The 25,031-nt window shown below is 44.6% G+C and overlaps 2 protein-coding genes and 2 pseudogenes across 2 annotated transcripts; 3 read left to right on the top strand and 1 right to left on the bottom strand.

Moving 5' to 3' along the window:
* The first annotated feature begins 15,206 nt into the window (after positions 1-15,206).
* On the top strand, positions 15,207-18,416 carry LOC117129294. Its single transcript, XM_033282855.1, has 4 exons — positions 15,207-16,052; positions 16,208-16,711; positions 16,965-17,354; positions 17,937-18,416. The coding sequence occupies exons 1-4, from the start codon at positions 15,207-15,209 to the stop codon at positions 18,414-18,416; spliced, it is 2,220 nt and encodes a 739-aa protein (XP_033138746.1).
* A 701-nt stretch (positions 18,417-19,117) lies between these two features.
* Positions 19,118-20,473, bottom strand: LOC117129293. The gene is made up of 2 exons (XM_033282854.1): positions 20,379-20,473; positions 19,118-20,291 (listed from the first exon to the last, which is right to left on the bottom strand). The coding sequence occupies exons 1-2, from the start codon at positions 20,471-20,473 to the stop codon at positions 19,118-19,120; spliced, it is 1,269 nt and encodes a 422-aa protein (XP_033138745.1).
* Positions 20,474-20,924: 451 nt separating this feature from the next.
* Positions 20,925-21,983, top strand: LOC103847752 (annotated as a pseudogene).
* Positions 21,984-22,979: 996 nt separating this feature from the next.
* Positions 22,980-23,566, top strand: LOC108870327 (annotated as a pseudogene).
* The last annotated feature ends 1,465 nt before the right edge of the window (positions 23,567-25,031 follow it).

The raw sequence follows: 25,031 nt of genomic DNA, 5'->3' as shown, positions 1-25,031 counted from the left end.
CAGAAGCCACGAAATGCTACGAAACGCAAAACGTACGTATACGAGCGTAGCAAAAACAGCGCGTGTCAAAAAAAGTAGCAAAATGCCACGTATTGCCACGAAACTTTTCGTAGCAACTTTGCTACGATTTGAGACGAAACATGCGTGGCAATGTGCTACGGTTTGACACGGATGGTAATGTAGCAATAAGCTACGGTTTGCTACGATTGTTTTCGTGGGTAGTTTTAATAATTATAAAAAAAAAATTAGAAACAATTATAAAGCACCAATTTGAAATTTCTATAAAATGCAAAATGCGAATTAAAAGCTAAAATATCATAGGAACTAAAATATATTACATAAAAGTTGTAGTTTTAAACATTCAAAAGATAATACAACTTGAAACAAAGTACACAAAAGATTGAAGCTTAATACATCAACTAACCAAACCTTACATACCAAGGTCTTGGCACCACCTATCTAACTCAGATGGGTTATTGATCGTGAGATGTTGTGGTAGAGCCGTAGACTGACCTTGAGCTTGTGGCTGATGTTGAGATTGAATTGGAGCTTGGGGCTGACCTTGAGGTTGTGACTGAGCTTGAGGCTGAGATGGTTGTGCAGTTGAGGAAGGAGTGGAAGCTTGAGATTGGAGAGTTTGCAGAATAATGTTGAGAGTTGCTTGGCTAGCTGACATCCCCCCCGTTACTTGAGTCTTGAAAGCATTGATTTCTGCCTTCAAAGCACTGAAATCTTCCTTGACTCCAGCAATGTCTTCCTTGACTTCAGAAATGGTGGTCTCAAAGCCAGACATGCGCATATCAACGTCTAGGTTGCGCTGCAGTGAGACAGGAATTGGCACAGATGGACTGCTGTTCTTGTACTGAACACTGCCAAGGCCGTAGATTGTACCCTTTTTTGTCTTTCCTCTCTGCAAAAAGACAAGAAAATAATCATAAGCATTCATTCCAATCACAAGCACCATAACTAAGATAGTATCAATTCCAATAATTAACTTAGACAATCACAAGCATCTTAACTAACTGAGACAGTCTCCAGTTCAATAATTAACTTATCACAAGCACCATAACTAACATAGACAGTCTCTATTCCAATAATTAACTAAGACAGTCTCAATTTCAATAATTAACTTAGACAACTAGTAAGCTGAAATAAATAAAATGAGGATGGGAGAAGAGATGACCTTGATGTATTCTTGGTTGAGAAGATAGCGCTTTGCATTTGAAGCAGCAGTGGAGTCAGTTTGACTGTCTCTGTGGGAACCGAAATTCACACTGTCGATTTCCGTTTAAATAAGGAAACTAGGAAAACCCTAATTTCCCAGAGGACCCGAATATCTGCTAATTACCTCACGTCAAGCAATCAGAACACGAGAATAACAACGATAAAGTATAAGAAATCAAAAAAGAGAGCAAAGAAGATCTTATTCCGAATTTGCGTATGAGCGTTTACAACCAGGTATAGGCCTGGGCTCGAGAGCTGTCGGCGAGATTCCTAGTTCTAGTAACCCTAAGACGGCTAAACCTAATTGAGTCGCAGCTCGAAATAACAAAAACGGAAAATTGCCTAAATTGATCTAAGTGCTAAGTTTGCTCTGAAAAGTTCTCCCCCCTTGCTTCTCGCCTAGGACTCCTTATATACTAGCTCCAAGGTCGGTTTACGCTTTTACTCTTCTGCCCTTAAGCCTTCATAGCATAAAAATGGAGATATTCCATTTTCCCGATCTTCACAATTATCTTCAAAACTTCCGTATTTATCCGCGGAAACTTGACATTTATCCTTTCTTGTGGGCCAAGCGTGAACCATGCTGTGGTTTACGGGCTTTTGGTTAGGAAAATCGTAGGATGGGCCTCGAGTCGTGTTTTAGGTCTCTTTGGGCCGTCTTCCGACTCGACGCGTTTACTACGACTTTTCCGCTGTTTCTAATCCGCGAAGTTTGATCGATGAATTAGAATAGCGGGAAACATGGACTGAGCTTGCTACGGTCTTCGGGAGATAGCATTCGAAGGTTTGACGAGAATGCAAGGATTGGTGTCGTATCGATGTTCGGAAAGGTTCAATCGCTACACAGCGACCGAACTTTGGCTCGAGCCCGGTCGCTACGTAGCGACCGAGCGGGACGATCGCTCGGTCGCTACGAGCTCAGTCGCTACGTAGCGACCGAGCGGGACGATCGCTCGGTCGCTACGTAGCAACCGAGCAGGACGATCGCTCGGTCGCTACGTAGCAACCGAGCTTTGGCTCGAGCTCGGTCGCTACGTAGCGACCGAGCGGGACGATCGCTCGGTCGTTAAGTAGCGACCGAGCGGGATGAGCGCTCGGTCGCTACGTAGCGACCGAGCAAGACGGATGCTCGGTCGCCACGTAGTGACCGAGCTTGGCTCGGGTTTGGTTGCTGCATAGCGACCGGACGGCGTGTATGCGTGGTGACCGAGCTTGGTTTGTTCGGTTTGAATCTCAAAGGATACTTCTTCGTAAAAATTTCGTATTGGTTATTTTTTACGAAAATTACATCTTTCCTTTTACTATCTCTTTCGGAAATACGATCTCCGAGGATTTTCGAGTGGTAATTCCGTCGTAACCGTTTTTGACCCCAACAGTTAGCCCCCCAGCCCGTTAGGATCATGCATCGTAGGATCCTAGCGTGCGGTTAGGCATGTTTGGCAAGTTAGGCGTGATGGATGGAATTAATATCCGAAAGTCCGAGCTTGAATAGTAAATCCTCATGACTATAAGAAGGGAGGTAACTTGTTCCATAATTTTTTCACTTTCTTGTCTTTCTCTAAGATCTTTCTTAAGAAAAACTTTCTATCTTTCTCTCCACCCTTTTCCTCTATTTTCTTAAGAGAAGTGTAAAGATGTCGAGCAAGAAAAAGATTGCGAAAAAAGGGTCTTCGTCCGCGAGTGCTTATGAAGAGCTCATCGTTCTGAAGATGGAGTTCGTGCCTCACTCGGTACATCCTGCCGAGAACGAGGCATGGTGGGTTGCTCATTATGGCTCGTTGACCCCTCCCAAGGAGAAGCCGTTCCCGGTCCTGATCCATCGTGGAGTCGAGAAAGGGGATGCAAGCAGGAGTACCGACGAGTTTCTTGCGATCATGCGATCTTTCTACCATATCCCGGATGCTGTGGAGTTCCGGGTTCCCCGCCGCGGGGAATGTGCTAACAGCCCCCCCAGAGGGTTACTTTACTTGCTATGAGGCGTTCGTAGTGCGTTGTCGCCTATGGTTCCCAATACCCAAAATTCTCGTCCGAGTGTTGGATCGTTTCGAAGTTGCGATAAGTCAGTTGACTCCCCTTGCCATTCAGCATCTTATTGGGATCCTGATCCTAAGCTACGAGCATGGCCTTTCCCTTTCCGTCGATCATTATGAAGCGCTTTTGAGGCTTCAACTTGTCACAGATACGGATAAGCATAGGCTGGCCCCTCGGAAATTTATGTCAGTGGTTAAGAAGTTCATTTCGAACTTCAACTCGTGGAAGAAGTTCTTTTTCTTTGTTCGTATAGACGCTGCGTCCGTCGAAGAGAGTTGCATTCCACTGTTCCGGAGGCTGCCGAATGATCGTCTCTTCACCAACCCTCTTGCTCTGTTTCCCGAGGACATCATTGCGGTAAGAGATATTCTCAGGAACGGTCCTTTCTTCTGGACTTCTTTTACGCCGAAGAGGGTTCGGAGGGCATTGAGATTCGTGCAACCCGGTCCTGCTTCCCCTGCGAACACGGGAAGCGACTCCGAACCTGACGACCAGAATCCCGTCGAAGCTCCAAAAGCTGTGCCGGAGTCGAGCTCTTGGAAGGGAAAAGACGTCGATCTTGGCGACATAGAATTTTCGATGGATGACTCTATGCTTCCAGGATGGGATCCGAACCTTGCTTACGGCGATGGGAGTGGTTCGAGCGAGATCCCCATTCCGGATTTTGATGATTTCTTTGCTGATCTGCCACCGGGTTTCGATGTTCCTCCTCCTACGAAAGAATCGGCGAGGCCGAGAGTCGTTGCAGAAGGATCTCGCATCATCAATGGGGTTAATTTTTTTTTTTTTTTTTTTTTTTTGAGAATTTTTTGGTGATTGTCCTATGTATATATTTATAACATGTCAATCGATTTTGCAGGGCCTGAGCTTGCTGGGCTCGGCCATTGAGGCGGGCCATAGAGAAGCCATGGTCTACCGCTTCAAAGCGGAGAAAGCGGAGCTGGATCTCGCTCGCGTGCAGGGCGAGATTTTGGAGCGAGAGGCGCAACTTACTCGTGATCATGCGCGGGCTATCCGCAAAGCGGAAAGGAAGGGCAAAAGGGAAATCGTCGAGGTGATGAAGACTCGTGCCTCTCAATTCCAGGTTGAGTATGGGAACCTCAAGAATGCCTTTACCTCGGTGGGTGACTTTCGTGAGTGCCGCGGTTCGGTCGGAATTCTTTGGAGGACGCAAGCCGATGACTACGAGTTCGAGGACGAAATGAGCTTGATGAAGAGTGGGATGAATGAACATGCCCATGCTGAGGCGCTTATCCCTCCGATCGACGAGCGGATTCAAGGGTTCTGGGATTCCATCCCGGTTTCCCCTGATACCGAGGAGGTTTCCCCTGATACCGAGGAGGTTTCGACGGGTTTCCCGATGGTGGCGAGGAAGTGGATTCGTCCGCGGATGGCGTTCGGTGCTTCGTTGTCCGGGGACTTTGACTTTGGATTATGAGCGGTGGAGTAGTTATCGAAAGAAAGCTGTTCGTCTTTCTGTTTTATGTTTATGGCCGAGTGTGGCCGAGAGATTTGTATGGGCCTGTTTTGGCCGTTTTTATTGCTTATCGGGACTGGCCGTTGGTGGCTTCGAATCACCTTGCCGCTTTACGCGGTTTATTTATATGATGAATGTTTTGTTTTTCGAGTTTTTCCTGAGTAGGGTCGAAGTAAATACGAGTTGTCGTCTCGTATTTAGTTCTAATTAGACGTTCAATCTGTTGGTTCGTTTGCGATTTTCGTAAGAATTACTTATCTTTACGATTTTTGAGAACATTGAGATACGAACGGAGAGACATGGTTTAGGATCTCGTATCTTTTAGATATCATGCCTTGAGATGTTTGAGACCAGAGCGTTGGGTTTAGGGCAAGACCTAGGTTTACTTTCGGTTAAGGTTTGTGCGGTGACTAGCCGGCTATCATTTTTCCTGTTGCGATTTCTTCCTGATTCGCACCGATTTAAAGTCCGCGATATGTTCTCGGCTTATATGACTGTATGGTACGAATCGAGCATCTTCTCAGAATCAACTGGAAGTGCTAAACAAAATTTCGTTTTTTGTTGTAGCGCGCTTTTGTCCTTGTGGCTGGGTTGATCAAAAGAGTGATCGAATTGCGTTTGTTTAAGACGGCTGGCGTGTTCGTCGGGGCCAATCGACGAACGGGGTGTAAGGTTTTTATGGTCGCGTTCGGACAATTTGTTAGTATTATCCTGGAATTTTAACTTTTGCGACGTCTCGCAGTTATTTCAAGGATTATACATGTGTTTGAAAGATGATAATTTTTACGATTTTTGGGCTGGATGAGGCCGTAGACAAGCGTAAACCGGATGTCTTAATGTTTACAGGCGTGTCCTGGAAGTTTCTTTTATGTTTTACTGAAACGTAAGCGTTTTCGATATAAAGGACAACGTATATTGTAAAAGTTTTTGAAGTTTCTAAAAACTCGATTACAATAATGAAGATTTTTCTAAGTGAGAGTATACGAGTATACACACCCACTCCCCCCCCCTTTTTAGAGAGGGGGATAGCTGAACTCGTCTTTTTTGACGAGCTGCCTACGTACCCCTTTCGAGGATCAAGCCATCTCGTAGTTCTGTTTCATGCCGCGAGTGTTCTTACTCGGCGGTAGATATCGCGATGTCCGCCTTGACCGTGTCGATGGTGGCTGGGTCAACGCTATTTTCCGGATGTTCCGGTTGAGTTGTCGCGTGGGCTTCGGACTTGTGTCGAGCTTCGACGTCCGATGCTTTTGCGTCGGTAGACGATTTTAATTCGTCTTTTCCCGGGGTGCTTTTGGCCGAAGATCGGTCTATCTTCGTGCGCTTGCTGTTTACAGGTGCAGAAGTCATGATTTGTCTTAACTTGTGTTCTGCGAGGAAGCATAGCTGCGACTGTTTTTGGCATCCCCAGATGGCCGCGACTCCGCTTGGCGTTGGAAATTTGAGACCCAGGTGGTAGGTTGACGGAACTGCCTGCATGGCGTTGAGCCATGGGTTCCCATGATCACGTTGTAGATAGCGGGACTGAAACACCCGCCCCTCCCCATTCCAACCGGGGTTCCGGGCGCGGGGTTTAGGACACACATGTCTATTTTCCCGACATCTCCGTGTGTCCCGTTTCTGGTCCATGAGTTTCAGTTGCATTTCCTTCCTTACCGTTGACATTTCCACTTATAGTTCTGCAAAAAGGGGGAGGAAAAGAGGGGTGAGTACTAATACTCAGTGAGGCGATTCTAGACCAGTCTCCCCCATGAGCCTCTATACGGCTCAATGCGAAACGAGAACCGTCTAGTCACTACACTCAGTCGATGCAACCTATCAGCTAGTTATTAGGTTTCATTTCACAATCAAGCACTGTGATGAACTCAGTCATCACTCAATCACAGAATACGGTTTATTATTTAAGACCTCCATCATCCTAGGACTTTAGGACCTACACAGCTCAAGCGGACCATTCCCCCCTTTTCTTGCTGCTTCCTGTGAAGTCGCCTGCCCTGGTAGGCCCGCCGCCAGTTCCTCGGGTTCGGACCGCCTTTGCAGTGTATTACGACCCCTTCCCGCCAAGACTCGGCGTGACTCAATCTTACCGGCGCCTCTATTCTTACCTGCCATTTTTATCCGATGCTATGGCCCCGCATCTCCGCCGTTTTTGAACGCTACGGCCGCCGCGTTTCCTTTCTTTCCACCCTTCCCGGGTAATTTATCCCACCCTTCTTGGGTATTTATCCCACCCTTCCGGGTACTTTTCTAACATTCATTTTCAAACCCTTTTTCTTATCATTTCCTTTTCTTTCTTCATTTCCTTTTCTTTAGACTCTTTCCTTTCTTTCATTTCTAGACGCCACCCGTTCTCGGTGTCACATTCAATTCAATAAACAACCATTTCAAGGATGTCCTATCATTCATCTAATCAACCGGTTAGCGTTTGCTATTAACCTACTTTTAATTCCTTCTAAGCATCCTAGCTTTCAACCACAATCAAGAATAGTTCATCAACCAATCACTCATTCATCATTCAATCAACACAAACAATCCATTTACTGTCCTTAATCAGAACGAGCGTTCTTATGCAGTATGATCTATCAACCTAATCATCAATCAGGATCTAAACCATCCTAATTCCTCATTCAACAGTATAAAAGAACATGAACAAGATCTGGAATAGAACACCTCACCTTAGCCTAGATCTGGATCTGGATCTGAGAATAGGAGGTAAGAGAAACGGGATCTGAGATCTATGACACCACGCGGCCACCACCACCACTCGCGGCTGCTCACGGCGAGGAGAGAGAGACGCGTTTGAGAGAGAGGAGGAGAGAAGGAGTCGCGGCGAGGAGAGAGAGGGAAGAGAGACGCGGCGAAGAGAGAGAAAGAGAGAGACGGGCGGGAGAGAGAGAAGGAGTCGACGGCTAGGGCTTCCAGTCTCCGGGGATTCTCTGCAGGGCTTCGCTTCTAGATTTCTGATGAGAGAAAAAGAAGTGGAGGCTTGCTTTTATAGGGGAAGAGGTGGGAAAACCCTAGGGTTTTCTAATTGGGCTGCAGAGAACCCATTAGCATTTAAATTTTTAAATGGGCTGGTTTTGGGGTGTTACAATTCTCCCCCTCTTATTCGGAATTCGTCCCGAATTCCAAATCTTCAGTTCGAACTTAACATCCCAAAACCAGGGTGAGTTTCCAAACACAAACAAGGGAAGCACGAAATGACATCCTACTGGCTCAAGATCATTTAAAACCAACAATGAATTTAATAAATGAAATGGAGTAGGACTACAATAAATAGATAGGTCTCAAGGTATCGCCAAAATCCGCGAATACCCCTATAACAAGAAAAGAAAAGCTAAAACCAAAGAAGAAAACCATGTCCTACTCCTACTAGCTGACTCTGGAATCACAGCTAGCCACTTCGAACTGGAGACTTTTGCTCCCCGTCCGGCTTAGGACCAGCCACACGGCCACTCCCCGTCGGCGACGCCGGCTCCTCTTCCCAGTCTGAGTCCTCCGATGGGTCCTCTTCCACCTCTACGTCCTCCTCAGAGCTCGAGATAGCGACGACCCGACGAGTAAGTGTCCGTTCAGCCTCCATTGCCTGACCGGCCATCCGGTTCACCAAGGCGAATTCCAATGGTTCCAACACACCAATCAGCTTGCCCTGAATCTCCTCGCGGAGTCCTGCCTTGTACCACCGGCACCAATCCTCCGCTGTCTTGGGCTTGCATCTTTTGGCTGACTCCAGGAATTCCTCTGTGTACTCCCGGACTGAGCGCGGTCCTTGCCTGGCCTGCGTCAATGTTCCACACCGACATATCTTGGTGATGCTCCTCAGACTCTCTGCATCTATGCTCGGAATCTTCCTTGGACGTCCATGTTTCCTCGTTGGTACACTGTCCTCCATCCTGATCGGCCCCGGACCTGCCCTGGTCGGCCCCGACTTCCTGGGGCGTCCTCGGCCCCTTGTGGGCGGCGTCGTGTCAACTTCAGGTGCAAACTGGAAAGTACCCTGACCCTGGTACAATCGCCTGTACTCGGCTGCCCGCTGGAAATGGGGCATCAAAATCCGACGACTCACAGTCGTCTCCTGAATGGGGGCGTTCGGCGGCTCCGCGAACTCTATTTCCTCCTCGTCTGGGAAGAGTACAGGTACCACATCGCCCCAAGCGTCACGGTAGGGCTTGCGGGCGTAAGCCCTTGTCCCCCTTGGTCCATAGCGCATGCGTCTTTCTCCGAGCTCGTGATGCACTGGTGAAGACATCCTGCAGCGTAAAAACAAAGACCTGATCAGCACATAATAGTAGTCATGCATAGATGGCAGTTTTCAATCAATTCTCAAACTAGAGCTGCTTTAACAGACAATATCCCCAGTGTGGTTCTTATCATCCCTTTTTGCCCCAAGATGATCCTTTTTACAGTCAACACTTTTTCCCTATGAAGATCTCATATCTATATTAGCATTTTGCATTCTGCTCCAAGATGACCCTCCATCATCCTTTTTACCCCAAGATGATCCTCCATCATCCTTTTTACCCCAAGATGATCCTCCATCGTCCTTTTTACCCCAAGATGATCCTTAGCTTAGTTACCCTAATCTGGAATCAGTTTTCTCCTACTGTGCATCCGACCGTCCCTTGGCCGCCCCGGTGTTGCTCCTTCCTCGTCGGCGGCCCACGCCCATGTTTCCCCTTTTTTTTTTTTTTTTTTTTTTTTTTTTTTTTTTTTTTACTGGGAACAAGCTTCACTGTGATATCTGAATGCCAGAAGTCCATTTCTTTGCAGGGTTTAATCCCTCCGTGAAGCTGCGCACGCCTCGGCCTTGCGTCCGTCATTCCTTCCCCGGCCTCCCCGGCCCGGTGTGGGGCGGTGTCGTCCGCGAGACGCTTCCCTCCAGCTCGAATGTCCAGCTTTCCATTACCCCTTTGACTTGACGTGCTAGGCGACTAATCCCTCTGTATACTTGCCTTACAACTCCTTGTTACCCATTTCTGAACCTCTGAAACTCCACTACACCGCAGTACAAAGACTTATTGTTAACCCGATCTTGGCCGGAAACTCTGAGCTGTTCGAAATCTCCTTCAACATTAGCTATGACGGTCGAACAGAACCATAAGGGAAATGGGCAATGGTGAGAAATGCTGATCCCTTAAGTTAGTATTAAGGGACCTTAACCTGGCTCTGATACCAATTGTAACACCCGCCCCTCCCCATTTCCAACCGGGGTTCCGGGGCGCGGGGTTTAGGACACACATGTCTATTTTCCCGACATCTCCGTGTGTCCCGTTTCTGGTCCCATGAGTTTCAGTTGCATTTCCTTCCTTACCGTTGACATTTCCACTTATAGTTCTGCAAAAGGGGGAGGGAAAAGAGGGGTGAGTACTAATACTCAGTGAGGCGATTCTAGACCAGTCTCCCCCATGAGCCTCTATACGGCTCAATGCGAAACGAGAACCGTCTAGTCACTACACTCAGTCGATGCAACCTATCAGCTAGTTATTAGGTTTCATTTCACAATCAAGCACTGTGATGAACTCAGTCATCACTCAAACACAGAATACGGTTTATTAATTAAGACCTTCCATCATCCTAGGACTTTAGGCCCTACACAGCTCAAGCGGACCATTCCTCCCCTTTTCTTGCTGCTTCCTGTGAAGTCGCCTGCCCTGGTAGGCCCGCCGCCCAGTTCCTCGGGTTCGGACCGCCTTTGCAGTGTATTACGACCCCTTCCCGCCAAGACTCGGCGTGACTCAATCTTACCGGCGCCTCTATTCTTACCCTGCCATTTTTATCCGATGCTATGGCCCCGCATCTCCGCCGTTTTTGAACGCTACGGCCGCCGCGTTTCCTTTCTTTCCACCCTTCCCCGGGTAATTTATCCCACCCTTCTTGGGTGATTTATCCCACCCTTCTTGGGTGATTTATCCCACCCTTCCCGGGTACCTTTCTAATCATTCATTTTCAAACCCTTTTTCTTATCATTTCCTTTTCTTTCTTCATTTCCTTTTTCTTTAGATTCTTTCCTTTCTTTCATTTCTAGACGCCACCCGTTCTCGGTGTCTCATTCAATTCAATAAACAACCATTTCAAGGATGTCCTATCATTCATCTAATCAACCGGTTAGCGTCTGCTATTAACCTACTTTTAATTCCTTCTAAGCATCCTAGCTTTCAACCACAATCAAGAATAGTTCATCAACCAATCACTCATTCATCTTTCAATCAACACAAACAATCCATTTACTGTCCTTAATCAGAACGAGCGTTCTTATGCAGTATGATCTATCAACCTAATCATCAATCAGGATCTAAACCATCCTAATTCCACATTCAACAGTATAAAAGAACATGAACAAGATCTGGAATAGAACACCTCACCTTAGCCTTGATCTGGATCTGGATCTGAGAATAGGAGGTAAGAGAAAACGGGATCTGAGATCTGTGACACCACGCGGCCACCACCACCACCACTCGCGGCTGCTCACGGCGAGGAGAGAGAGACACGGCCGAGAGAGAGGAGGAGAGAAGGAGTCGCGGCGAGGAGAGAGAGGGAAGAGAGACGCGGCGAAGAGAGAGAAAGAGGAGAGAGACGGCGCGGGAGAGAGAGAGAAGGAGTCGACGGCTAGGGCTTCCAGTCTCCGGGGATTCTCTGCAGGGCTTCGCTTCTAGATTTCTGATGAGAGAAAAAGAAGTGGAGGCTTGCTTTTATAGGGGAAGAGGTGGGGAAAACCCTAGGGTTTTCTAATTGGGCTGCAGAGAACCCATTAGCATTTAAAATTTTTAAATGGGCTGGTTTTGGGGTGTTACAGGGACGATCTACTACCGCGAACTCGACAATTTTTGTGATCTCCTTGGCCATGACTGGCAATTGGATCGATCCGAGAGTCATCGATACTTCGCCTGAAATACCCGTGAGCGGTTTTGGCGTCGGAATTACTTCTCTGAGTTCGATGCTCATCCGCTTGAGAGTGTAGCGGAAGATTACGTTGACCGTGCTCCCCGTGTCGACAAGTACCCTTCCGACTTCTAAATCTCGTATGACGAGATCTATGACGAGCGGGTCGCAGTGAGGTTGGTCGATACCGCCGGCTTCTTCCTCTGTGAAGGTGATCGAGCAACTTTGGCCGTCTCGAGGAGGAGACCATGTAGGCCAATTTGCACTTGACTCTGCCTTCCGTTGGTAAGCCTTGATGGCCGACACGGTATCGCCGCAGTATTGTGATCCTCCGATGATCATATTAACTCTGCGACGATTGTTATCGTTCCCCTTGTCGTCCGGTCTCCTACCGCGTTTAACCCCAGGTTGGTTTCGTTGAGGGGATTTTTCAGCGGACGGATTTCTGTCCGTCTTTGGAGGGCGATCATAATCGAGGATGAGATCCTTGACGCTAGTTATTTCCGAGAGCTCTCCAGCGAGTAGCTTCGCGGCCAGTCTTGCTCCCAAGACTTTGCAATTGGTCGTGGAGTGTCCCCGGGATTGGTGGAACTCGCAGAAGGTGTTTTCGTCATACCCTTGATTGCGAGTCCATGTGTTACCCGTGGTCCGGCCTTGATCCGAATTGATCGCATAGTTATGCGCTCCTTGGAGATCTTCCCCCTCGTGATGGACGTACTTGTCGTTACGAGAGTTCTTCTTTTTCCCTTTCGGATCCACGTCTTTCGGGGATGGTCTTGCCGTCTTATGTTTTTGCGATAAGACTTTAGTTTCTTCCTCGACTATGATGTAGTCCGTTGCTTTGTGGAGGGCGTCCTGGATCGTTCGCGGTTTGTCGAGAGTTATCCACTTTCTGAATTTCGACTTGTACCAGAGCGTCTTTCTCAGCGCGTCGATGGCCACTTTGTCGCTTATCCCGCTGACCCTGGACATTATCAGCTTGAACCGACTGATAAACTCGCGGAGGGGTTCGTCCTCCCTCTGGGAGAGAATCCAGAGGTCAACATCGGAAGTTTCTCTGTATATGAATACAGAGTACTGTTTGAGAAATTCCGATGCGAGCTGTCAGAAACTCCCGATGGTGGTGCGACGAAGGCGTGCGAACCATTCGAGCGCTGCTCCTTCAAGATTTTCGACGAACAGGCGGCAATAGCCGGCATCCTTTTCGCCGTCCTTCAGTCTTGCTCTTCCCATCGCGATGTGGAAAGCCTGAAGGTGCGCTTTTGGATAGGCCGTACCATCGTACTTTGGTACTTTGATTTTTTCCGGATCGGACACCCTCATGTCCGAAATGCGACTGGTAAAGGGGTCTTTCGAGCTCCTTCCAGCAGTCGATCGATCTCGGGGGCAGCACTAGTAGCATGATGGATTTGAGACTTTACGGCTCTCACTTCTGCCGCAGTCTTGGTGATGTAGTCGCGAAGAACGCGGATATCCGATGTATCGTCAGTAGATTTCTGAGCCTGTCGGCGTTTACTGCGAGTGAGCTTGGTTTGCCTTTCAGCCAGCTCCTCCTGTTCGTTCCAATTGGTGATTTCTTCTTCTTCCGTCATTGGTTTTTCGAACGGGGAGCCGTCCCGAGCAGATCGGCTCCTGGTCCTTCTTGGATGTCTGTCGACATCCTCGTCGGTGTCGTTGGAGACATCGCTAGGATCCAGGTCAATGTGTTCGGCTTTGTTATCCTCCGAGTCCTTTGCAGGGGGCGGAAGATTTTCAGGGTTCCCCTTTTCGATGGGAGATTTCTCGCTAGGGTTTTGACCGGAAGGTCGTTCCCGCGCGACTCCTGCTCTATCGAGTGGGGTGGCGAAGTCGAGCCTCTTCCCGCGGATTTTGGTGGTTCCGCGGGGACGGATAGCTTGGGTCCTTGCCGTTAAGGTTTCAACCTGTTTGGTCAAGATATTCACGAGCTTATCCTGTTCTTCCGACCTTTTTTCATAGGTGGCGAACATCTTTTTAAACTCCTCGAGCGTCGCGGCGTTGGCTTGCGCGTTGGCCGCGGATACATCCACTACTGGAGTGTGGAGATCGGTGCCGCTGCCTCCGTTAAGAGGAGTTTGCACGTTATCCGCGTCGTTAGTTGACATGTCTGATTGAGAGTTGTGTGGCTTTTGCGGGTTAGATTGATCCGTACCCCCCCTCCTTCTAGCGCCAAACTGTGGGAACCAAAATTCACACTGTCGATTTCCGTTTAAATAAGGAAACTAGGAAAACCCTAATTTCCCAGAGGACCCGGATATCTGCTAATTACCACACGTCAAGCAATCAGAACACGAGAATAACAACGATAAAGTATAAGAAATCGAAAAAGAGATCAAAGAATATCTTATTCCGAATTTGCGTATGAGCGTTTACAACAAGGTATAGGCCTGGGCTCGAGAGCTGTCGGCGAGATTCCTAGTTTTAGTAACCCTAAGACGGCTAAACCTAATTGAGTCGCAGCTCGAAATAACAAAAACGGAAAATTGCCTAAATTGCTCTAAGTGCTAAGTTTGCTCTGAAAAGTTCTCCCCCCTTGCTTCTCGCCTAGGACTCCTTATATACTAGCTCCAAGGTCGGTTTACGCTTTTACTCTTCTGCCCTTAAGCCGTCATAGCATAAAAATGGAGATATTCCATTTTTCCCGATCTTCACAATTATCTTCAAAACTTCCGTATTTATCCGCGGAAACTTGACATTTATCCTTCCTTGTGGGCCAAGCGTGAACCATGCTGTGGTTTACGGGCTTTTGGTTAGGAAAATCGTAGGATGGGCCTCTAGTCGTGTTTTAGGTCTCTTTGGGCCGTCTTCTGACTCGACGCGTTTACTACGACTTTTCCGCTGTTTCTAATCCGCGAAGTTTGATCGATGAATTAGAATAGCGGGAAACATGGACTGAGCTTGCTACGGTCTTCGGGAGATAGCATTCGAAGGTTTGACGAGAATGCAATGATTGGTGTCGTATCGATGTTCGGAAAGGTTCAATCGCTACACAGCCACCAAACTTTGACTCGAGCCCGGTCGCTACGTAGCGACCAAGCGGGACGAGCGCTCGGTCGCTACGTAGCAACCGAGCTTTGGCTTGAGCTCGGTCGCTACATAGCGACCGAGCGGGACGATCGCTCGGTCGCTACGTAGCGACCGAGCTTGGCTGAGCTCGGTCGCTACGTAGCGACCGAGCGGGACGATCGCTCGGTCGCTACGTAGCGACCGAGCGGGACGATCGCTCGGTCGCTACGTAGCGACCAAGCTTTGGCTCGAGCTTGGTCGCTACGTAGCGACCGAGCGGGACGATCGCTCGGTCGCTACGTAGCGACCGAGCTTGGTCGAGCTCGGTCGCTACGTAGCGACCGAGCGGGACGATCTCTCGGTCGCTACATAGCGACCGAGCGGGACGATCGCTCGGTCGCTACGTAGAAGACTTCCTGGAAGTCGTCCAAGTAGTCTTCTCACTTCCTGGAAGTCGTCTGAGTAGTCTTCTCACTTCCTGGAAGCCGTCTGCAAGTCTTCTATAATATTTAGCATAGTGCGCAACCTATGTGTTTGAGATGGTTGTTTGTGATTATTTGCAGGCCTTAAAATGGATTTACCAGAACTCCCGCCGAGGATGTTTACATTAGGAGAAGAGCCCGATGCAATCATGAGCATTTCGTATCATTCTGATGACACAAAGTTGTTTAAAGCTCTATGTGATTGTCTCACAGCTGACGAATATGAGGATCTGAAGGCGTCGAAGTTGGGAGTGTTCATCAAATTCAAGGAGCTTGACTTTGGTTGGACTTCAAGGCTGTTACATTTTTTGCTCTGTTTCCAGCTGGACATCAAGAAGAATTTTGAGCTCTGGAGTCTTGTCGTTTCACAACCTGTGAGGTTTTCACTGATAGAGTTTGAACACCTCACTGGGCTGAACTGCGATTACATCAAGGACCTGGAAAATCCAAGGTGTGAGGTTACGACGGAGATGGCTGCTTTCTGGGAGAAGATGCGTGTTGATCTCGATACTGGGCCAAGTATTGAACAGATAACAAAAGTATTTTACAACTGCGACGAGTGGTCTCGGGATGATCACATGCGGCTGGGATACCTTGCCATCTACGCAGGATACATCGAAGGGAAAAAGTTCTCATCCGCTACATCAGCTAGTCTTGCAAGGCTAGTGATGGATTTAGAAAAATTTGAGAATTATCCATGGGGGAGAGTGGCGTTTAAGGTGCTGATGGATTCTCTGAAGGCAAAAGACTTGACGCAAACTGGTTACACTGTTGATGGGTTCATACAAGTGCTCCAAGTGTGGGCGTACTATGCTATGCCAGAATTGGGTGCTAATTATGGGTCTCCCATACCAAACAGACCGTCTCCACTGTTGCTGGCTTACAAGGGTGGCAAAAGACAACGCAAATGTTTTAAGGCAGCTATCAATAAACAGGTACTTAACTTCACTCCTAAGACTTCTCAGACGACTTAAAGTTAAGTCGTCTGGAAGTCTTCCAACAAAAAGACCACTCAGGCGACTTAAAGTCGTCTGAGAAAAAAATACTTCTCAGACGACTTAACTAAGTTTATATCTTTTATTTATTGCAGACTATCGTGAAGAACTTCGTTCAGAAGGATTTTGATGAAATGTTTCCAAAATGGGACGGAGACGTAGATGACCATGCCGCGGATAACATAATTAAAGTCATGTTTAATGATCCTGGATGGGAGTGGACCATGGAATGCTGGCAAGTCACCGGTACTCGCAAGGTTGTGAAGATGGAAGTGAGTCCAGGGAAGAATGAAGTGAGTCCCGTGAAGACGGAAAAAACTACAATGAAGTCAGAGAGTGTTGTGAAGGAAGAAAGTAGCAGACCTCGGAAGAAAGCTCGTAGTGAAGGGATGACGCATCAGCAGATTGAAAAGTCCTTGAAGGACATATCTGATGCCATTAATCTTGGCTTTGGGACGTGCCTTAGGGAGCTCAAGTTACTGGGGGATAGGATGGTAGCTGTGGAGAAGAAGGTGGAAATCACCAACAAAGGGGGTTCATCTGATGATCGTCAACTTACAACCACTTCAAATCCACCAAAACCTGTTGACGAACCCGGGGTTAGTACCAAAACCTCTCCCAAAATTGCAGAGAAGAGAGTCACTAGGAAAAGTGTTAGGAAGAGTCAGGACTGATGTGCTTTGTTTCTTGTGTGCTTTGATGAACATGTGTGCTTTGTTTCTAGTGTGCTTTGATGAACCACTGTATGCCTTGATTCTGAAAATGTGTGCTTTGTTTCTAGTGTGAATTTGATCTTTGCTGTAAGGGCTTTTGTTAATAGTTTTTAAACACAATGTGAACTCGAAATTGCAGAGTGAAAGTGTGAATGGGGCGAAAGGAGGACGGAAGGAAGCCAAAGAACCGAGTCTTACTACAGAACCGAGTTCCTCGAGAGAGCTCTGTCTTGTGAGACCTGCAGACGACTTACCGAGTGATGATCCTAGCGTTCTTTTATTGGACAAACAAGTTTCCACTGCTTCAGATTTACTCGTTGAAGAAGCTAGAAGGCAGACAAAGAAGGAGACTGCTTTGGTGAATCTCCGTAAAAAAAGTGTGCGAGAAAGGAAGATTGCTCCCACACAGAAAACTCCTTTTAAGGGAAACAGCACTGCCAAACAGATCATTCCAAACAAACAGGTTGGCAGAGGCTATGATCCTTTTGCACCCTATGACAAGATGAAGTCGAAGGAGCTCACTGCATGGGTGCAAAAAGATCCGTAAGTTGCTGTTAAAAATATGCTTATTTATATTTGATTAAAAAAAGCTTCCATTTGATTATTTACATTTTGTGTTTGCAGTTCTTATAAACTGCCTCTGAAAAAAAAAACCACGTAGATGTCCAAGTCGATTTTATCAGGTCCTCCAAACCCTCTTAGAATGGCTGACCGACCATGTAAGTCTTCTGCTATTTTCTTACTCTTATATAAGTCGTCTGGTAGTTATCTGGTACTTTTCTGATTTGTATAAGTCGTCTGTGAGTCGTCTGTGAGTCGTCTCATAGTTATCTTACGTCTGTAAGTCGTCTATAAGTCGTCTGGTAGTTATCTTACGTAAGTCGTCTGTAAGTCGTCTCTAAGTCGTCTGGTAGTCGTCTGTAAGTCGTCTGTAAGTCGTCTTACTTGTATAAGTCGTCTGTAAGTCGTCTGTAAGTTTTTTTGACTTGTATTGTTTTATATGCAGCAAATGGATGCTTTTATTAATTTAATGAGGCAACGGTACCAAAACCATCCAGAACATTTCTGGAGCGACAGAATGTGCTTTTTTGATCATATATTTTCTCGGCAGTGGAGGGCCTCCTACCCTGATTTTAAGAGCGACGCTCCTGATGCCAACGGTTTAGGAAGAAGACTCCCTGGTGGGGCGTGGAATTATCATGCAGGCGTGATACCTTCTTTTTGCAAATCTAAGAAGGTTTGGGGGGTGGATGTGGATGATATCTATGCACCTGTGAACATCAAGAACCAGCATTGGATTGCTATATGGATATCAATCCCTAAGAAGCACATCGTTGTCTGGGACAGCATTGTCTCTCATATTAGCCCTGAAGAACTCGATGAGGTAATGGAGCCTTTTGTCACAATGGTCCCTTATATGCTTGTTGAGTGTGCGCTCTCTGACGAACAAAAGGTTCAATACACATTGGAGCCATACACATATGCGAGACAAACCGTTGGAGTACATCAGTGCCGAGCTGGTGATTGTGGCCCCTTCACTCTGAAGTACATTGAATGTCATGCTCTTGGGATGGAATTTCCCACCGTTTGACAAAAAAAACGGGAAGACCATCAGGGAGAAGATGGCGCTGGATATATTTCGAGAGCTTCCTATGTGCCATGAATGGGAAAACCAAGACAATAATGAGAACCTTGCAACGTATGATTAGATATTGGATGTGTTATTGTGTGCTGTTGCGATTGTATTTGAACTTGATGCTTTTGTGTACTGTAGTATGGTAGATTAGGGGAAATTAACAGGGTCAGGATAGGATGATGTTTTTTGTAACCTATCCTCATACCAAACTAGAATTCCGTAGGAAATTAGTTTGGTAGTGCAGTAACCTTTCGGAATATGTAATGTTTAACTTGTCTTTTTTAAATTGCACTGTCGTTGGAATTAGTTTGGACGATTTAACATAGAAGGTCTACAAAGAAAAGTTCATAAAACATACAAATTCATAAAACATAGAGTCTACAGAGAAGTTCATAAAACATAGAAAATCATAAAACATGGAGTCTACAGAGAAGTTCATAAAACATAGAAAATCATTGTGGACGACTTACTTAAAGGTCTTCTGGACGACTAACCAGAAGAAAATTCTAGTTAAGACGTTGGACGACTAACCAGAAGGTCTTCTGGACGACTTACTTAAAGGTCTTCTGGACGACTAACCAGAAGAAAATTCTAGTTAAGACGTTGGACGACTAACCAGAAGGTCTTCTGGACGACTTACTTAAAGGTCTTCCACGTCAGTTCTTACATTGTGGACGTTTATGGCCAATTTCTTTGCAGACTGAGCACCTATAAACCCTGTGTTGCTTCCGGGGTTTGCGTCCTCTCATCCTGGATAGCTCCAACCAAGATTGCCATCTTGATTTCTTCTGTCTCCCCGGACCACGCTTTACTTCCGGAGGAAAGCATGTGCGTGCCTCAACAAGTTGTCCAACACAAGGATATATATTCTCTGAGTATCCTGCAAACAAAGTATCCTTTGAGTAGACCGGCCACACAAGTGTGGATTTATGCACACCAGCTGCTGTTCCAGCTGCTATAGCATGAGAGCAAGGTATTTTCTCGACTTGATAGACACCACAATCACACTTTTGAAGTTCCAGATCAACATTACAGTCCCTATTTCCACCTTTCACAAAGAACTTCCATCCATCAATTTGTTGGACTCTCAGAGTATACGCGTTCTCCTCTCGGACAGCAAGCAAGTGTTCAACACCCCGACTATGTTGAGTTGTAAGACTCAAAGCATCTCCTCTCCTTTTCCAGTACCACCTTCCTAGCTTCTCCCTTATGAACTCCAGCAGGAACTGAATAGGAAATCCTCTTGCTCGCTTCAGTGCGGAGTTAATTGATTCAGCGATATTGCTCGTTTTTAAGTTGTACATGTCTCCCTGACAATGAACCCTAGACCATAGGGTCACATCGGCTTCCTCCAGATACTCAGCAAGATCCGGATTTGCACTCCATATCTCATCCATGTACCGATCAAAATCGTAAAGTGTATGAGCATAAGCAGCACCTTTCACGAAGTACAAGAGATGCTTCCCTTTATACTTTTTGACAATATTCTCTTGAAGGTGATAATAACATATTCCTCGGGTTACCCAAGGAAACACCTTTTCACACGCATTTATAATGGAGGCGTGCCTGTCGGAGACTATCACCAGAGGATACTCATCAGATACACAGCTCGCCAATTTTGTGAAAAACCATTCCCAAGATTCATTATTCTCACCATCTACGATCCCAAAAGCCAATGGATATATCTGAAAATTACTGTCTTGTGCGGCTGCAACCAACATAGTACCCCCATACTTCCCACTTAGGTGAGTCCCATCCACCACAATGACCCGTCTCTGATACTTAAATCCTCTGATCGAAGCTCCAAAAGCAAGAAATATATACTTAAATCTATTCAGAGAATCAAGTTCTATAGCTGTGATAGAACCCGGATTTGCTGCCTTGATTTACTCCAAATATGAAGGCAGTCGCTCATACCCGTCTTCTGCTGATCCTCTCACCATTTCTTGCGCATATAACAATGCTCTGTATGAAGTGGTGTAATCAAGTGTCATGCCAAACATGTTCTTCATTGCATCTTTGATATGCTGCGGATTCAACCCATCAATGATTCCAACTCGATCTATGAAAAGTCGACCAATTTACTTCGGAGTACAACGTTTCCGCTGAGCGATTCTGTCTGGGATGGAACATGTATGAGTTGCCAAATACTTGGTTACAATACAAATGGTCATACATACAAAAAAAAACATTAATTCAATTGTTCGACGAAGCAGTTGCTTTGGATGATTATACTCTTAAAAATTCATCAACTATCGGTAGAGAGTATATGGTTGACAAATTAAACCGAGCGTTCAATATGAATATAACTTATAATTTCTTCACAAACAAGTTTGATGAATTCAAAAAAAGTTATAAGAGATGGAAAACTCTGATGAGTTTTATTGGTATCTCGGTTGATCCTGATACATCTATGATATATGCGTCTGAAGCATGGTGGAAGAACGTGAAGTCGTGAGTATACATAATTTTTATAATAACAAAATCAAATAGTTACATATAAAATAATCTAATGGTTGTATACTTGCAGGGATGTAAATTAACAAAAAGCTTGAACCGAAAGCCACCCATTTTTTGGGAGGTGATGGTACGATGTTTCGCACTACATGATGTTCAATCGCAATCTCAACCATCTGCACGCCAACGAAGAGAAGAGTTGATCAACACACGTTTAGTAGATGAAGAAGTTGACGATGGATCGGACACATATAGTGGTGATCGACCACAAACACAACCTTAAGAGATGGAAGACGAGAAGTGTATCGTGTTATAGTTGACGATGGGACACATCATTTGAATGAAGATACCAATAAAACAGTTCGTAGAGGCCATCAATGAGGGAGACAAAATTTACAATCAAGCGCTAGACGTGGAACCACATCTCATAGATTAGGAGAAACTTCTCGAGTTCCTCTCAAGAGTGGGTCACGAGGAAATAGAAGAAGATCATTTTTTTTGAGACAACATTGCAAAACACTATCGCTGGATATATAGAATTTCAACGACAAAGTTTACAACAACTTCGTCCAGGTGCTTTTGACCAAGAAAACTATGATGAATGGAAAAAAGCAGAAGAAATATTTCTTGCTCTAAGCATTCCAAAAGGAAGATTTTACTGGACATGCCTTAATACTCTTAAAGAGTTAGTCTTTTGGCGTAAGTATTTTCTTGATATAGCTGGAAGCATCGACGAAGATAAGTTACAATTATTTGAAGCTACGACTGGTGTTTCGCGAAACAACGAAGATATGCCAAAACAGTTAGGTGTTGACCAATCATGTGAGAGTTCATATAGTCAACAGTGGGGCACACCGTCAACTGCTCAACAATGGGGTACACCACCAAATGCTCAGCAATGGGGTATACCACCAAATGCTCAGCAATGGGGCACACTGCCAAGTGTTTCAAGATGGGGGACACAACCTAATGCTCAACAATGGGGTTCACCCCAGCCAACTCAACAATAGGGACAACCACCAAATGCTCAACAATGGAACACACCGCCAACTTCTCAACAATGGGGCACACCATCAAATTCTCAACAATGGAGACCACGGCCAAATATTTCACAGTGGAGTACGCCACCAAATGCTTCAGAGTGGGACACACCACCAAATGCTTTACAGTGGGGGCTTTCACAAAATACTTCAGGGTGGGGGATTTCATCAAACTTTCAACAAGACGGACCATCAAGGACGAATCCAACAATTGTTCAATATAGATTTTCCGTTGGAAATGAAGAAGAAAGTGTGAGGAATACTCAAGAAAATAATGCAGCAGTCAGAACTTCACAAAACTATAATGCTGATACTTCATATACACCTAGACCATGAGGTTTATTCAACATATGGGGAACATCTATAAATATAAACGAAAGTCATCAAAATTACTCAGAAGACGAATATTAGTTTTTTTGATAGTTGTACTATATTCTAGTTTTTATTGTAAAATATTGATATGTTTTTAGCGTTATAATCATTTTTATTTGGTTAATATATTATATATTTACTGATGGGTTATTTTATTTCATGTTTAAAATTTCAGGCTTTCCGTATATGTCAATTATGAGCACAAGGTATACACAACCTAAGTTATGAAGAGAGAATTGAAATGTGGAATTAGGAAAATGAGCAATTTGCAGAGTTAATAATCAATCCAACTTTGACTTATTATCATCGCTATTTTGAAAGGGCACCAGTACAAACCGATAGAGGTCTAGGTTGGAGAAATATATGGCGACGACTACAAGAAGATGATGATGCTTATCTTCAGTTATTACGAATGTCACTGCTGTGTTTCTGCTCATTGTGTGATACACTACAAACAAGCTATGGTCTACAACCAACACTAAATGTAAATACTGAAGAAAGTGTGGCTATGTTTCTACATATATGTGGGCATAATGAAGTTCAAAGAGATGTTGGTTGAGATTTAGACAAAATCAGGAGACGATTCAAAGAAAATTTATGGAATTTCTTACGGCAACAGAACTATTGTCATGTGATTATATTAGAGCTCCAACCTGACAAGAGCTAATGCGAATTCCTGAAAAACTTTACTCAGATCAAAGATATTATCCTTTTTTCAGTGAATTCGTTGGAGCTATGGGTGGGACTCATATATGCGTAAAAGTGGAGCATGAGTTACAAGGAATGTATTGGAATTGACATGATAATACATCTTTGAACATCATGGCAATTTATGATTTGAATATGTTATTCACATATATATGGAATGGAGCACTGGGTTCTTGTCATGATACTGTTGTTCTGGCAATGGCACAACAAAATGATTCTGAGTTTCCTTTTCCCCCACGAGATAAATATTATCTTGTTGATTTAGGCTACCCAAACAAGCAAGGATTTTTAGTTCCATATAGATCATCACAAAATGAAGTTGTGAGATATTATATGTCTCAGTTCAACTTTGGTCCTTCTCCTAGAAATAAACAAGAATTATTCAACCGGTATCACGTGTCTTTACGTTCCGTTATTTAGAGAACATTTGGAGTTTAGAAGAAAAAATGGAGGGTTCTATCTGATTTTCCAAGATACAATATACACGTTCAAAAAAGAGTGGTAATGGCTACAATGAGATTACATTAACCCTCCACTTTCTTTAGGTTATCAAAATTTCAAACTACTCGGATGAAGACTTCACAAATACAATGCCAGATACGAGACTGGATAACAGAGATTCGGAACCTGATATTGCTGATACAGAAGAAATTTATACGACATACAGAGAACAAATGGCACAAATAAGAGATAGCATTGCAAATATGTTATGGAAAAATCAAAATAGTCGATAATGTTTTTTTTTGTATTTTACTTATTTTTTAATTTATATGTAATTTAAATTTTTTAATTCAGATGAAATTTTGGTATTAATTTCATTAAATAAGAAATTAAATCACATCAGTAAATAGAACATTTAACTTTAAATTATATTAATTTCATTGATATTTTTGTTTAACATTATTTTCTTTTTAATTGTTCAATTTTGCAAACTATACATGTTCACGAATCATCACAATTCCGCACTGCTAATTTTGTCAAAAACGCACTTGTCCCACAAACCGCATGAACCACAGTTAAACCATACCGCACTTAAATTTCATTCCGCTAATATTACTAATTATGCGGTCACCATTCGGACCCTAAGTTTCTAATCGCCATTGTGGTCGCTTTAACACTCCTGATTTAAAGATCCTATAAAAGTATTTCTTTTAGTATATGAAAATATACATAGCATAAAGAAAGTGTCTTATTTGAAGCTCCATTCACGAGGACGTCGCAAGTTACATCATCGATTACTATATACTATAGTTAATATCATGAAACGTACATCATCACAAATAATTATTGACGTTGACGAAAACAAGTCATGGCCTTTGTACGTTACTCCAGTACTTCATTTATAGGACTTTTTGCAAAATTGACCTACAACTTAAAGTCAAACACAAAACTAACCTCTTTTTTTTTTGAAAATTGGTTTTGCCCTATTCACCCCACAAGTTCATATAACTTACGAAAATGCCATCAATTTTTTTTTTCTTTTCGAAAATGATATTTTTACTCTCTCACCCTCATCATCTTCAAGTAATTACAAGATTGCCATTGTCATCAATACCACAACCACCATGAACAACCAATTTGAAGCTCTTAATGCTCCCAAAATCGATTTACCCTTCTTCTTTTTCCATTCTTATGAACTAAACACAACATATCTCTCACTTTCTTTCCACAATGAACTAAAAAAACTCAAGATTTTGATTCTAAAATTTTTATGGTTCATAGAGTCATAGAAGCTAACGATTCTGTGTGCTTGGAGAAGCTTTATGTATGCTAAGGAACTTATCTCACCAATTTAAGGTATGACATCGAGTTTTTTTCCAGATCTGTTCGTCAGACGACTTACTTGGGAAGTCGTCTGGCTGTAGACGACTTACCTGGAAGTCGTCTGGTCAATGCAGAGGTTATTTTTGCAATTGGCTTTGAAATTTGTAACCTGAGACGGCTGAAAGTTAAGTCATCTGTTTTTGTTTGGTTTCAAAAAAATTTCCAAAGA

This window comes from Brassica rapa, chromosome A10 (assembly GCF_000309985.2).
Source record: "Brassica rapa cultivar Chiifu-401-42 chromosome A10, CAAS_Brap_v3.01, whole genome shotgun sequence".
Lineage (NCBI taxonomy): Eukaryota > Viridiplantae > Streptophyta > Magnoliopsida > Brassicales > Brassicaceae > Brassica > Brassica rapa.
Note: the sequence above shows the minus strand (reverse complement) of the source record. Positions and strands in the feature narration are given on the sequence as shown.

Coding starts and splice junctions, on each gene's coding strand:
- LOC117129293 (XM_033282854.1), bottom strand. CDS start 20,473: ATGAAGAACATGTTTGGCATGACACTTGATTACACCACTTCATACAGA. Junction 20,292..20,378: donor AGAGGATCAGCAGAAGACGG/GTATGAGCGACT, acceptor TTCTCTGAATAG/ATTTAAGTATATATTTCTTG.
- LOC117129294 (XM_033282855.1), top strand. CDS start 15,207: ATGGATTTACCAGAACTCCCGCCGAGGATGTTTACATTAGGAGAAGAG. Junction 16,053..16,207: donor AGGCAGCTATCAATAAACAG/GTACTTAACTTC, acceptor TATTTATTGCAG/ACTATCGTGAAGAACTTCGT. Junction 17,355..17,936: donor CGAAGGAGCTCACTGCATGG/GTGCAAAAAGAT, acceptor TTTTCTCGGCAG/TGGAGGGCCTCCTACCCTGA.